Source organism: Lagopus muta, chromosome 3 (genome assembly GCF_023343835.1).
Source record: "Lagopus muta isolate bLagMut1 chromosome 3, bLagMut1 primary, whole genome shotgun sequence".
Lineage (NCBI taxonomy): Eukaryota > Metazoa > Chordata > Aves > Galliformes > Phasianidae > Lagopus > Lagopus muta.
Genome location: NC_064435.1, coordinates 91988518 through 92004139, shown reverse-complemented (window position 1 = coordinate 92004139; position 15622 = coordinate 91988518). Strand labels below are relative to the sequence as shown.

Here is a 15622-nt window from a genome sequence, read left to right as displayed (position 1 = left end):
AATTCTCCACTCATCTATTCCATACATACTAAGCTTCTTTGTATGCATTTTGTGGAAAACAGCGTCAAAGCCTTGCTGTAATCAAGGTACGCAACATCTACTGCTCTCCCCTCATCTACCCAGCCAGTGATTATATCATAGAAGGCTACTTGATTGGTCAAGAATGGTTTTCCCTTGGTAAATGCATTTTGACTATTGCTGATAATATTCTCATTCAATTGCTTGGTGGTGACATCCGGTGTATAAGTTGCTCCATCACCTTCACAAAGATGGAAGTGAGGCTGACTGGATACTTCTTGTTGATGTTTTTGAGTGACATTGGATGCCCTCCAGTCTTCAGGCATCTCCACCATTCTCCAGGAATTTTCAAAGATGATAAAGAGCAACTTGGCAGTAATTTCAATGAGCTCTCTCAGCACTCTTCATGGCCCATGGATTTGTGTGCAATTGATTTTGCCTAGACAATCTCTAACAAGATTCTCCTCAACTAAGTGGAAGTCTTCCTTTCCCCAAACTCTCTCCCAAGTAAATTCCATGGAATTCCATGAATTCCATTTCTGACAGGTAGTCTTACCAGTAGAGACTGAAGCGAAGAAGGAGTCCGAAATTACGAACTGTGGCAGTTTGCTAAAGTTTAGCTTATTCCTTTGTGACATATAAATATTCAGTCTGTCATTTTTCAGAAGAAACTATAAAAAAGAAACCTCTGAAGTATTATTAGGAATTTCTAAATGGTGTGTGTGAGCAACACAACACAGTTGTCTGTGCAGATACCCTCTTTTGTGTTATTTATTGCTTCTTTCTTACTTAATGTCATTCAAATAACAAGATCATGCAATTTGACCAGGATTTGCACTTATGTGATATGGTATCTCACATTTCCATTACTGTGGCTCCCAGCCATCAGATAAGATGTGGTCATATGAAATCCTTCAAACTGTTGCCATGGTAGAAGCTAGCAGTTCTGACTGATAGGCTTGTAACTACTCTAACTACTTGCAGCAACAAAAACAGATCTATTGGATTTTAAGTTGCAGGTATTTTCTGTGTTAAAACCGAACTTCAGTAAGTATCCAAGTACTCATTACAACACCTAAGAATACCTGCTGCAAGTTCTCTAGCTCTCTGTGAACAGGTCAGAATACATGTAATAGCTGCATAGGTCTTTATAGTCAACACTAATGAGATCCAAAACATTAGGGGTCCTTTCTATGTAGATCAGTAGCACATGCTAAAATATCTGAGCTTATAGTAAGCAGAGATCTATTTAATCAGTGATTAATACCAATGTATTCCATTACTGAGCTGTCTGGAATAGTCACTGCTGTGATTAAAACAGTGCCCTTATTATTGTTCCTCTGATTCGCAGTGTGAATAAATCTATCATCCTCCCCTCCTGCTTAATAACCAGCTGCCATAGCACTTCTAATGCAACATTTTCATTAGATTCAGAAATAGAGCACACAAAAGGACAAGCAAATTATCCTGGATTTTTTTTTTCTCAGATAGATAAATGCTACAAGAGATAAAGTTTTTATTATTAGCACTGTGATGTTAATGAAAATTATTTGATTTGTAGTCACCTCTTCCATGTCTGTGTAGTTTTTTTGTTTGTTTGTTTGTTGTTTTGTTTTGTTTTTTTAATTCAGAAAGCTGAAAAAGAAAGAAGAGGCTGCAGAAGTTTGAAAAAAAAATGATTCGTAGTTTTTATTTATGCAGAGAATGTTCTCAGGAAGACTACATTAGGAAAAGATTGTCTAGTTTGCTAGTTTAATACTGCTGAATAATGAGCAACTTTCTATAGCACAAAAATGATGGTGTTTACTTTTTTTGTTTTTCCAGGAACGTCTCTTGATGAGTCTTTTGCCTAGGAATGTTGCAATGGAAATGAAGGAAGATTTTTTGAAGCCTCCTGAAAGGATTTTCCACAAGATTTACATTCAAAGGCATGACAATGTTAGGTAGGATAGATATCACCTATGAAATAATTTAAAAGAGAGAATGTTCAGAACAAATACAGTGACATGCACTTGTGGACAGGTTTTAGAATATAATAGACAATCAGTACTGTGATTTGTTGTATATTGTCAAAGGGAGAATGGATCCACCAGGAAGACTTAAGAAACTCAGAATATAACATCAGAATATAAATATATTCTGATATAAATATATATTCTATTTATATTCTGATATAAATTAATATAAATCAGAATATAAGTTAATAAGTTTTGAATATTAATTCTGGGAAATAAGAAAATTCTTTTCAAAGAAATGATCATTCTTTTTGTACTGCCTCACATTTTGTGTGAATAAGAGAATATATTTTGTATGGTAAAAATTACATGTTTTTATGTAGTTTTCTGATAGTAAGATGGATTACTTTCTGTGTAATAGCTTTTCCAATAGCATAGAAATACAGAAAATATTATGCAAACTTAAGAACATGTATGTCCATCCCCATCATACAAGCATTCATCTTCAGAACAGGTTATTTATCAAGGCCCAATTCTATTTCTTGCACTTGTTCACTAACAAGATCCATGTAACGACTGTAAAAATAACCTCATTCATATTGATTGTGGTTAAAGTGAATTCTCATTTTCTGTCCTCTTTGCCCCTCCAAACACATTCCTTAAAGCATTTATCTGAATTATGTTGCTTTATGATACTGTCTCTAGTTACATTTTTTCCACATAAAAAACAGTTTCAAAGAGTTATACCATCCTTGTACTGAGTATACAGCTCCAGTAAGTGATGTCACAGAACTGTCTTCTCCTATGATTTTCACCATGTGCTCATGTGGCTAAGGAGCAAAATATGTAAGTTCCCCTCTCCCTTATCCTGAGGTTTATTTTCCTACTATTGGGTTTCAGCCTATCTCCTATTGAGCTGACTCTAGTATTTGAAAACATCTCTTATTAGTTACTAAGTTGCTGCAACTAGAATTTTGAAAGTCAGAGAAGCAGAGGTTGCTGTAATGGAAGCGCTTAGAAGACTAATAAATCAGATCAGTTTTACACTGTAAGCTAATCATAAAATCACAAATTACTGTCATTGAGTCCTGCTACTTGCTCCTCACGAGATCACCCAAAATTCACACCTTAAATATGAGCACACTGTCCAAATGTTTCTTTACTCCATCAGGTTGGTACCATGACCACTGCCCTTAGGAATGTTTCAGAGCCCAGCAATCCTCTGATGAATCAACTTTTCCTAACATCCAACTTGACCCTTCCCTAATGCAGCTTTCTGCTGTTTCCTTGGGTTGTATTACTGAATTTATTAATTAACAACACACTTCTTACCAATGGTTAAATCCTACATAAAGTTGATGGTCATCATTACGTATAAAAAAACTCCTGGTCTTTAAAAAGCAACTTAAAGTTAGTTGTCAATGTATAAATATCCCAGAGCTCATTCTGCAAAGTTAACATTGTTGTTCATGAGATTTGGTTATTCTCACTTGCCACAGTCAAGGTTGTCAGTGTTGTGAGTCCCTCAAGGAGAGAATTCAAGACTGGAAAGTGAACTATCTACTTTCTTCTCTATTTTTCTTGTTTATTTTTCACACTTTTAAGCTGTTATCCCCCTACTCACATTGATTTCCCTTTTTTCTTCTTCTTGCCAATCTTCTTTCTCTAGGTGGTGGCCCACCTATTTCAGTCACTTATGCTAATTTTTTCAGCTCTGCCAGATTGTTGTTGCTTGGGTGCCACCTCTTACTGTTTTTGTCCCTCTGGTCATCACATTGCTCATATGCCTGTAAAAAGTTGTTTCTGGTTATTCCATCCCGGTGCTACGAAATGCATACATATGCTGTTGGTTGCATTTATATTCAGGCTCAGTGCAATCACATGTCATCCTAACAAGTTCACTGTCATGGTTTCAGCTGAGACAGAGCTTTAGGAAAAAAAGAATGTTGATAACACACCAATGTTTTAGTTGTTGCTGAACAGTGTTGTACAGAGCCAAGTATATTTCAGATTTTCAGCTTCTCATACTATCCTGCCAGTGAGGAGGACTATGGGGGAACAAGGAGTTGGGAGGGGACATAATGTGTACAGCTGACCTAAACTGGCCAAAAGGGATATTCCATACATGTTGTGAAAAAAATATAAAACTGTGGGGAATTGGTCACAGGGGCACTCACTGCTCAGGGATCAGCTTGGCATTGGTCAGTGGGTGGTAATTGCACTGTGCATTGTTTGTTTTGAATACATACATAATTACTATTATTTTTTCTCTATTACATACATAATTACTATTATTTTTTCTCTATTCCTTTCTTCTCGTAGTAAATAGCTTTTATCTCAGCCTACATTTTCTTTTTTTTTTTCTTTTTTTTTTTTTCTCCAATCTTGCTGTAAGGGTAAGGAAAAAGCTATGTGGTGGTTAGATATATTCTGGGTTGCATCACAATATACTTCTGTAATTTACAAGCACGGCAGGTCTTAATGTTTGTTACGGAATTACAAGTCTTCTTAAACTGCTTTACTTTGCAGTTGAAATCTGCAGTTGATTATAATGATTCTGAGTTCACTGTTGTGCTGAAGACTTTTTGAAACTTAACCTCAAGAATGCCCTTTTTCTGCATGAAATGGCATTTCATATAATTTATAATACTCTTGCAGATTACTCACCTCTTCCATGTGAAGTTCATACAACATTTTGAACTTGAATACCCTATCTGGAGAGGTGAATTCACTCTCTGACTTTAGGAAGGTATTTTGAAGTAAATGGAGAAAACATGAGATTTTAATATGAAAGAAAAGATCTTCAGAGAAGAGACGTGAAAACTGGAGATTGTTACACAAAACTGTATAATTTCTTTTGCTACTAATGCAACTACTGAATTCAGTAACAGAAAAGGTGGGGAAGGGTGCACTAGATGATCAGGAAGATATTGCTAGCTGGTCCCAGCGGACCTGTTTCAGCGTGGGAGCTGTGTAGCTCCACATACTTGAATAATGCAGGGGAAACTTCCTGCTCATGCCACCCTGACACCAGTGTATAGGGCAGTTCTATAGAATTCCTTCATGAAGTGCCAGTAACAAGATGTGGACTTTGTCATCCAAAATCAGGGAAGAAAACTCCCAAACTCCCATGAGGCATTAGAAAGCAATGTTTCTTTATTCATCATGATGCATGCTGGGTGACTTGACAAGCAAGTGCACACTTCAGAGTTCAGGTTCTACATCTGAATAGTTAATATATGCATACGTAGTACATCGGCATACATATTCATTCTTTTTCTAGGACTCACAGAGATGTGCCAATGTCTGTTTGAGCATGCTTAGTGGCATTTAGGGTGGTCAAGTGCCCACCTACTTCTTCCCCCTTTTTCACAATTGATTTCATCACTGAAATCTTTGACTAGTTTTCATCCACTTTTACCCAGTTTGGAAGATTTCCATTGCTTATTAGGCCACAGTGAGACAATTCTTAAAAATAATATATGTGGAACCTGAGGAAAATGTCCTTGCACATTTTGATACAAAAAGACAGAAATATTCTATCATGTCCCCAGTGCAAAATTATTAAAGAAAACAAGACTATACCCACTAAAGTAGAAATGGAAAGTTTTAGAACTTACAGATCCCTTTTGTTAAATTACTATATTGATTCTAAAACTAATGTATTAATCCCTACTGCTAAACAAACCAACCCTCCTTTTAAAGGAAATGGAAACAACTTTTTTCCTTTTGAGTAGTGGCAGTTAATCTGGCCAGAGCTAAGGGACCATTCTTGTATTCTCATGATTTGCTCTTTTCATACCGCTCAGTGTGAGAAAATGACAACAAATGAAAAACTCCTCTATATTTCTAAATTGGAGTTTCAAATGTCAAAGCTTCTTACTGGGAAACAGAAAATACATGGTGTATTTTCCTTTTTTATTGTAATCCTTTCCTTTTTTCCTGACAAACATCACCTGCCAGAAAGACAGAAATCAGTAAACTGCATTAGTAAACACAAAATTAGTAAACTGCATTATTTTTGTCTTTTTTTTTTTTTTAATGGAAAAGAAAAGGACTCACAACCAACATACTCATGTCAGCCATCTAAAGCCATCTAAATGTTAAAAGAAATAAAAAAAATAAAAAAATAAAAAAATTCAAGCAGTAGATCCTGCGTGTAAAAAATTATTCATTCATACAGGGTTTTATTTCTGTATAGTGGCACTTTAAAGCTTAAAAAGGCCTGTCAATGAATACATCCTATGGAAGAGCACAGCTCCATGCACAGCTGACAGTAGCATCAAAAGAATGTGCAAAGGGCCTTAGGAACAACAGTAATTGGAGGGATTCTTTTCTCCTCCAAATTGCTCATACGTAGCAAATTGAAAATGCCTGCTGGGGCAGATATTTATAAATTCACAATTTGGAGAAACTCTGTTATATTATTTTACTGACAGCAATACAAGTTGTAACAATAGTATTAACCTTGCTAGTGCTCATTGATGGATACTCCTGCTCTGCAATTTGTTTTGGTAATAAAGCTTTGTCTCTGAATGAAGGAGATAAGGAAGTTCTGCAGAGTCTTTGTAACAAGAAAATAGGAGATACTGCTTAGAATCAGTCATTGAATATGTAACATACTTGTAGGAAACCTCTGAATATGTAACATACCTCTTGGAAAACATCTGCATACATAACACAAGTCATGTATATTAACTGAAGACCATTTGTGTAAGCTATGAATGTTAGGAGTTTTACTCCCATGTATTTAAAGAGAATGGTGAGGAGCTGGAACAGCTGCCCAGAGAGACTGTGGATGTCCCGTCCTTGGAGGTGTTCAAGGCCAGGTTGGATGGGGCCCTGGGCAGCCTGGTCTGGTATTAAATGTGGAGGTTGGTGGCCCTGTATATGGGAACTACTGAGTCATGGCCTGAACCTCTGATTGATCACCTGAGGCAAGCCATGAGCCAGCCAGAGGAGCACAGGTGAAGGCAATTCACCTGTGCTGCCGGAAGGGGTGGAGCCAGGCTGCATCCCTCCTAGACCTATTTAAGAGCTGGCTACCAGTGTGGAAGGATCTCTTCTGGAGATTGCCTCTTCTGGTGTTTTGTGGTGAGCCCAGCTGAAGGGTAAGCCTTCCATTTTATTCTCTTTTGTTATCATTGTCTGCTTTGCCTCTTGATATCCATTGATTATACACTCTGCATGTGGTGGGGGGGTTAGAGATTCATGACTCTTGAGATCCTAGCCATTCTGTGATTCAGCAGTGCTGTTAAAAAATGCCCTTTATCTAACACTGGATCTTGAGTATTAGAGTTTCCTGATCAACTGTCTGATGGTATGAAAATTGTCAAAAAAGAGGATAAAAGCTTGAACATTTTGTACTCCTTCAATTACCGTGCTTGAACTCTTATAATTAAGTTCTAATAGATGCAGATTTTTTTTTTTACAATGTTAGCACATAATGCTTGACCTTTGCAGAAAGAAGTACTAAAGGCCCAGAATCTGAAATGTTGTATGACCAATTGAGAGATTTATTTTCTTACCCTGTAACTCATTATTTTTAACTTAGAATTTTCATTTTTAAGTGAATTGCTTTAAAATTCAAATTCTGTTTAACTGAATTATTGATCACTTTTACTTACTTTTTTTTCTTTCAGTTGATTTCTCCTAATGCAGTGTTGTGTTATGGTTTTGTCATTTTTTTTTTTTAAATTTATTATCAAAAGAAGTGTAATATACAGAAAGAACTGCACTTTCTCCTCTCTCACAGTTCATTAACTTAACTTTCAAAATGTAAATAAGTTTTCTATTCAGCAACAGCTGCATGTGAAAAGAGAAAAATCAGTAGCTTCAAATTTGCCTTACACCTGGAAGTAAGATAATAGTACAAGAAAAGCATACCAGGTCTCTACATGCATTTGTACCTAAGCAGGAAGAACAAGATCTTCCTCATATAAACTTCATTATCTCTCATTTCACCATATAAAAGACAGTGATTAAAACAGAAACTGCGGAAACTGTGGAAACTTCGCAAAGTAGAGGTCAAAAAGAACTGTCATAATCTGGTGAAAATCAATCCTTTACCAACATGTTCTTCACTCCACAGTTCTGCTGCTGCTTCTTTGTTTGGTACAAAATACCTGACATACCAGAATATTACTCAGTGATCTTGAAAATTTGATGGTCTTTGTCACAATTTGGGGGAACATAACGCTGTTAGAGAGTGTCCAAAAGAGGGCTATGAAGATGATGAAGGGGTTCAAGTCCATTGATTTGTTCAGGCTAGAGAAGAGGAGACTGACGGGAGGCCTCATTGTGGCCTATGGCTTCCTCACTAAGGGAAACAGATAAGCAAACAGTGATGTCTTCATTCTTGTGACCATGATAGGACCCTGGGGACAGCATGGAGATGCACCAGAAGAGGCTCAGGTTGGGTGTTAGGAAAAGTTCTTCACCAATAGAGTGGTCAGGAACTGAAACAGTGTCCCCAGGGTAGTGGCATCAAGCCTGCTGGGCTTCATGAAACATTTGGACATGCTCTCAGACATAGAGTTTGAGTTTTGAGTGGTCCTGTGTGGAGTCAAGACTTAAAGCTGATGATCCCTGTGGATTCCTTCTGACTCAGGATATTCTATGATTACATACATGGAATGTAGTTTGCAAAATAATTTAACTACAGCAAAAAGCAAAGGCAGCTCGTAAGCATGGCAACAGTAACAATTACAGCATTGCATGGTAGTCGTAGTTAGATGAATTCCACTCAATTTAAGTAAGCAACTTGGTGGTAGAAGTTTCTTATTCTGCACCTCAGCTGTCCATTTCATTTCAGTTTGGGCATTTTCCTAAGTGCCGCTTTTGTTTTTGCTCTGTGCTTGTTTCTACTCTTAACACTGCAGATTCCTAAAGAAAGCCAATTGTGTTCAATCATTCTACCACATTCTATGTGCAGTATTTTAAAAAAGAACAAAAGCAAGCAAGGCAATGCTATGTCTGTTTGCATGTTTCACCTCTGAATTCCCCTTTCTCCTCTGGTCAGATCCTTTCTTGCCAAATATTTGATCACTCAGGAAGTGGTGAACTTCCAGTGGTGAACTAAACTGAGGAACTGATCTGCTCTAAAATTAACCCCAAAAAAGCCTGGACAAATTTCAGCTTTCATATTCACTACATGGATGGGCAAAATCCTTGGCTGGTGCAAGGAGAGATTAGGACAAGGCAGCAGTTTCTCTGTGATAGTGTTATCTTTTGTTATTTTCTATTCACTTCTGAAACTGCCCTATTGGTACAAAGTATGGTATTTAGGATGTTATAGAAATGGGATTTTTCTAGTTAAAACTCTATTCAAACATATCCATTATTACATCAATGCATTCCAGGAACCTCTATGATTTCTGATGCCCTACTATGTTGTACCTCCAAAAGATGACTGGGTGATTGAAGTCCCCCATAAGGACCACATTTTGTGAATGTGAAGCTTCTTCTGTTTGAGGGCCTCACCCAGTCTATCTTCCTAATCCTGTGGCCTGTAGTGGATTCCAACTACAATGACTTCTTCCCCTGCCTTCCCATTAATCCTAAACCATAAGCTCTCTGTCAGCTCCTCTTCTATCTCCAAATGGAGTTCCAAGGACTCCAGCAGGACGTTGATGTAGAGGGTAACACCCCCACCCTTCTTCCCCTGCCGGTTTTTCCTAAAGCATTTATACTCATCTATTTCTACATTCCAGTCATGAGAGCCATCCCACCACATCTCAGTGATGCCAGTGACATCGTAGCACCTTGGGCACACACATGCCTGCAGCTCTTCCTGCTTGTTCTCCATGCATCAGGCATTTGATTTGGGCTCCCATTGAGGCTGATTTACCAATTGGAATTCCCTTATCCTGCATCTTAGGCGCTGTCTTACTGGCCTGTGATCCAACTCCAGGCCAAGGGGATCCATTACTAACATCAGCCTCAAAGTGAGATGGTTTGAGAATCCCCTCCCTCAGCAACTCTAGTTTAAAAGCCTCCTGATTAAATTGGAAAGGTGGTTGCCAAAGATGGTCATCCCCTTCTCTGAGAGATGAACCCCATCCCCCCTCAGAAGACCAGATTTCCCAAACAAGTTCCATGACATAAATAGCCAAAGCCCTGTTCATGATACCACTGCCTTAACCATGAATTCATTTTCTTAATTCTATCAGTCATTTTCCTCCCCACTCCCCTAACTGAGAGGATTGAGCACTATCTGTGCTCCTGAGCCCTTCACTGCTGCTTCCAGCTCCTTGTAGTCCCTCTTGACATTCTCCAGGTTGCTAACAGCTGTGCCGCTGGTACCTACATGACCCAGCAGCAATGGGTAGTAAGTAGTCCATGAGATGTACAAGGTCTGGCAGCCTCTCTGCCACGTCCTTGATGCAGGCTCCTGGCAAGCAGCAGGCCTCTCTAGATAGCAGGTCAGGACAACAAATGGGTGCCCCTGTACCCCTCAGAAGATAATCACACATCGCTATCACCTGGCACTTTTTCTTAGCTGCAGTAGCTGCTATGTAATGGGGAACAGTCTGACTGCCTCGCTCAGCTCTGACTTACCTGTTAGAGTTTCTTGTTCCTTCTCAGTCTGCAGAACCACAAAGCAGTTCTGCAGAGGCACCTCTCAATTTGGGGCAGGCTTGTTCCTCTTGTTAGTCTTTCTTGTGGCAATATGCCATTTTTCATCACTGTTGCCTTCCCCTCCATCTGGATGCGCCAGTGGAGAGGTTCGGGGCTGTTTGGCTCTGGACTGTGGATTCAATGCAGACTGCATGTGAATCTGGCTGTCTTCTTCTAGCTCTGCCTCCCTGATAGCATATAGCTTTTTGACTGTCTCCTGCAGCTCAGCCACCTGTTGCAGGAGGTCCTGCACCTGGGCACATCTTACATAGGCGAGTTTGCCTCTCACCTCTGCTCCTGGAGCAAGGTCCAGGCACTTTCCACAGATCACGATCTGCACAGCTGCTTCTCCCTTTATCAGTTCTGTCTGTCACCAATTTGGTGACCAGGATGATATTGTCTTATATGACATCCGGGTCACCAAACTCAAGAAAAATGATTTGATGGGTGGAACACTCAGTGGACAAGGAATTGACTGGATGGTCACACTCAGATTTGTGGTCAATCCCTCAATGTCCAAGTGGATACAAATGATGAGAGGTGTTCCTCGTTGATCAATGCTGGGACTGGTGTTATTTATCATCTTTATAGGTGATATGAACAGTGGGATCGAGTGCTCCCTCAGCAAGTTTGCGGATAACACCAAGCTGAGTGGTGCAGTTGAGATACTAGAGGGAAAGGATGCCATCCAGAGGGACATGGAGAGGCTTGAGAGGTGAACCCATGACAACCTCATGAATTTCAACATGACCAAGTGCAAAGTCCTACATCTGGGTTGGGGCAATTTTAAGCACAGGCACAGATTGTGCAGAGGATGGCTAGAGAGCAGCCATAGGCAAAGGACTTGGAGATGTCAATTGATGAAATATACAACAGGAGCCAGAAACATGCACTTGCAGAGCAGTCCAACTGCATCCTAGGTTGCATCAGGAGAATTGTGACCAGGTCGAGGGAGGTGATTCTGCCCCTCTGCTTTGCTCTAGTGAGACCCCACTTGGAGTACTGCATCCAGTTCTGGAGCCCCCAACATAAGAAAGACATGGAGTTATTGGAGCAGGTCCAGAAGAGGGCCATGAAGATGATCAGAGAGCTGGAGCATCTCGCTTATGAGGACAGGCTGAGAGAGACAGGGCTTTTCAGTCTAGAGAAGAGAAAACTCCAGGACAACCTTATGGCAGTCTTTCAATACCTGAAAGGGACCTACAGGAAAGCTGTGGAGGGACTTTTCATAAAGGCATTTAGTGAGAGGGTGAGGGAAATTTTTTTTAAACTGGAAGAAGATAGGTTTAGATTAGATATTAGGAAGAAATTCTTTACTGTGAGGGTGGTCAGACACTGGAACAGGTTGCCCAGAGATGATGTGGATGCCCAATTCCTGGAACCATTCAAGGCCATGCTGGATGGAGCTTGGAGCAACCTAGTCAAGAGGGAGGTATCCCTGCCTAAAGCAGGGGGGGTGAATCTAGGTGATCTTAAATGTCCCTTCCGACCCAAAACATTCTGTGATTCTGCGATAACCTTTCTGTAACAAGGAAAGCTAAATATTTATCTTTTCAAATCTTTTGAGTATTGTTCTTTGACTTTTTTTCAGAGATGGCCCCTCCAAAGCATGTGGTTTCTCAGAACCTTGGTAAATGTTAGCTTAGAAATTAAATCAAGGGATATCACTGCCTAGCATTGTAGAGTATTAACCTTAAGAGCATTCATCCTCCTGAGAAGATGACAGTCTTTTGAGTCTTCAGTACATAAAACACTTTTATTGGTCTGTCTGAACTTTCCCATAGGTACCTCTATAGCATCAGTAATGGAAAAAAAGGTTTAAGAAACTTTCACTGATGAAGAGGAAACAGAATATTTACCTCTTATTTCATTTAAGGAGAGCATTGGCAAAGCCAGTATCTTTTCAGCCCTTAGCTTTCCAAAGAAACTCCAGATCAAAAGGAATTTTCTGCTGCAGATGATTCATTTTCAGTTTCTCTTGTCTCAGTATGCTTGACGTTTGCACTTGCAGCCATTTCTGTGATTAGCTAGTCTTCACTCTGCTAGTGGCAAGTGAAATCTAACTGAACTAGCTCAGGTTCTAGTGAGAAAAGCACAAATATCACTATGGTGCCTGTGTGTCAGCACAGTGACATCACTGTGTGACTCCCAAGGCCTTGCTGGCTGGAACCGTTAGAGCAGATGTTGCTGACCAGAAATTATTGCTTGTCCTGCACAGAACCAAGGGTGTTTTAACTTCAGTTAAGAATGGAATACAACTGCATTTAAATGGAATCACTTCTCACTAGATCTTGCTTCATCTCCACTGATCCCCTCAATAACTCCATTGTTGTTTGCTTGATGTCCCTCTGATTCTCCAGATGGGATTAGAAATCTGTTTCCCAAGCAACATTAACAGAAGTAAATAGCAATCTCTTCCTAGTTTGTCACAATTGACTTCTGCTGTTTCCATAGTATTTCATCTGCAAGGGAGTATATGTGTACCCAGAAAATGCTCTGCCATGCCAACAGTATCCCAGAGGCTGCTCTGTAGGTCTCACTAGAAAAAAAATACTAAATACATTTTGCTGATGACATAAACTGGAGATGTGTAACTCCTCTTCTCTTTGATTTGGTTTCTATGCTTTTATTAGATAGTTAAGAAACAGAAAGCAATCCAACAAAATCAGTGCCATCTAAATCATACTTTACAGGATCAAGTGCTTTATATAGGAATGATTTATAAAGAAATGATTTGAGATGATGGTATCACAACTCAGCACTTGAATGTATGCTAGTTTTGAGAGCAATACTAAATTGGGATGAGCTGTTGATTCCTTCCGGTGTAGAGCGGCCTTGCAGAGAGATCTTGATAAATTCTAAAGCTGAACAATCATCAACTTCATGAAGTTCAACAAGAGAAGGACTGATCTCTATCTGGACATTGAGCCACTGACCACCACTCTCTGGGTACGGTCTCAGTTCCTCATCCATCATAGCCATATCTTTCCAATTTGGAGAGAAGGATGTCATAGGGGACCATGTCAAGAGCTTTACTGAAATCCAGACAGATGATGTCAATGAGTCTTCCCTTGCCTGCTGCTGCAATTATGCCATCATAAAAAGAGACAATGTTGGTCAGGACCTGCCACTAGTGAAACCATGCTGGTTATTCCATATCTCCTCCTTCTTTTCCATATGCCTTAGCATAGCTTCCAGGAGGATCTGCTCCATGATCTACCCCAGAACTGAGATGAGGTTAACAAGTTTGTAGTTCTCTGGGTCATACTTTCTACCCTTCTTAAAAATGATTACTATATTGCTTCACCTGACCACCATCACTTTTCAAATATGATTAAATGTGGATTGGTGAGTGTCAGAAAATTCTTTCAGGACTCTGGGATACATCTCATTGGGATGCAGAGACTTACGGATGTTCAGTTTCCTCAGCAGTTGCCAACCTGATCTTCACTTGTAGAAGGAGGGCCATTGCTCCCCCAGTTTCCACTTTCTGAATCATTTTCTGGGATGTATCAAAATAAACATGCACAGATGGAGGGAGATGATTCTTGGCTCTCTTGAGATCCCACATGTAGTACTGCATTCAACTCTGGGGATCTCAGCACATGAAAGACTTGAAGCTGTTGGAGCAGGTCCAGAGGAGGCCTTGAGGATGATCAGAGGACTGGAGTACCTCTCCTACTAAGGAAGTATGTGAGAGTTGGAAAAGTACAGGCTTCAAGGAGATCTTCTGCAGTTTTTCAGTACCTCTAGGGCCCTATAAGAAAGCTGAAGAAAGACCATTTATCAGGACTAGGAATAATAACTTTATACTAAAAGAGGAAAGATTTGGACCAGATGTTAGGAGGAAATTCTTTACTCAGAGAATGACAAAGCATTGAAACAGGTTGTCCAGAGAAACTGTGGATGCCCCATCCCTTGAAGGCATTCAAGGCCATGCTGGATGGGACCCTGGACAACTAGATCTATTTGGAGGTGCGCCTGCCAATAGTAGGAGAGTTGAAACTAGGTGATCTTTAACGTTCCTTTCATATGAAAAGGAATATGATTCTATGTGTACATGTTATGACTGGGTTTTTCATTTATAACCACCTTAAAAGCAGATAACAGATTCTTTTTATTTTAAAAGTCTAAAAAGAATCCTAGTGTTCACTTTTGTAAGTGGACATTGTTGGTTTCATGGGAGATACTTCCGCTAATTTAATGTGGTTAGGAAAAAAAAGTAGACTGCCATGTAAATTGAAGCAGAAATATAAAATAAGTTAAAATATAGATTGTCCAAGGATTAAGATATAACACAGCAGAGAACTGGACATAAATCAAATTGAGTGAAAGATCTCAATGAACATTCAAATACCTTTTAAATCCTCAAGTAATTTAGGAGGATGATTTGTGATTAAGTAATGAATCTGGTTCACTTTCATGACTGCAAAGTAAAGTTGGATAAATGCTGGATATTTTATTATAAGAAGTCTTTTTGTCATTTTTAAACAGCGTAGAATGAAATAGCTATTTTTCCCCTGTACCAAGAAAGTCTTGAATAATAGTTTCAAAAAATATACTCAGAAGAGAGTGGAGAAAGTGACCTGAGGGTTAACAGGGCAACATACAGGCTTTGTTTCTAGATTAAAGCCCTTTAACTCAGAATTAGTCAGTTTTGTGCTGAGATCCGTTAACTTATCTGCTCTGGTAGAGAAGGGATTTTATCAGCTAGGTTCAATGAACTGAGGGAAGCACAGGCTGAGCTGGGAACTATATTGCTTTTTTGTTTGTTTTTGTGGCTTCAAGGGAAACTTCAGACTTTGTTACGAGAAAGCAGCAACATCTTAGTTCTGCCTTGTTATCACCTGTCATTTTATCTAAACAGAGAGCATATTAAGGGGTAGTATGTAATGTTTAAATTAAATTTTCAGTTTGGGAGAGAAGTTTTATACTACGTCAAACATACTTAGACTATGTGGGGTGGGATTGCTTGTTGTCTTTCTTTATGCAAATGACTTCCTTGACATTTATTGTCTAGGTGTTGACTA

At 39.3% G+C, this 15622-nt stretch overlaps 1 protein-coding gene across 1 annotated transcript in view; it reads left to right on the top strand.

Annotated features, from left to right (window-relative positions):
* ADCY1 (adenylate cyclase 1) overlaps positions 1–15622 on the top strand; it is a 153949-nt gene that overhangs the window by 60694 nt on the left and 77633 nt on the right. Inside the window, exon 3 of the mRNA XM_048939798.1 lies at positions 1843–1961. Coding sequence (XP_048795755.1) covers positions 1843–1961 — 119 coding nt within the window. The remainder of the gene's footprint in view (positions 1–1842; positions 1962–15622) is intronic.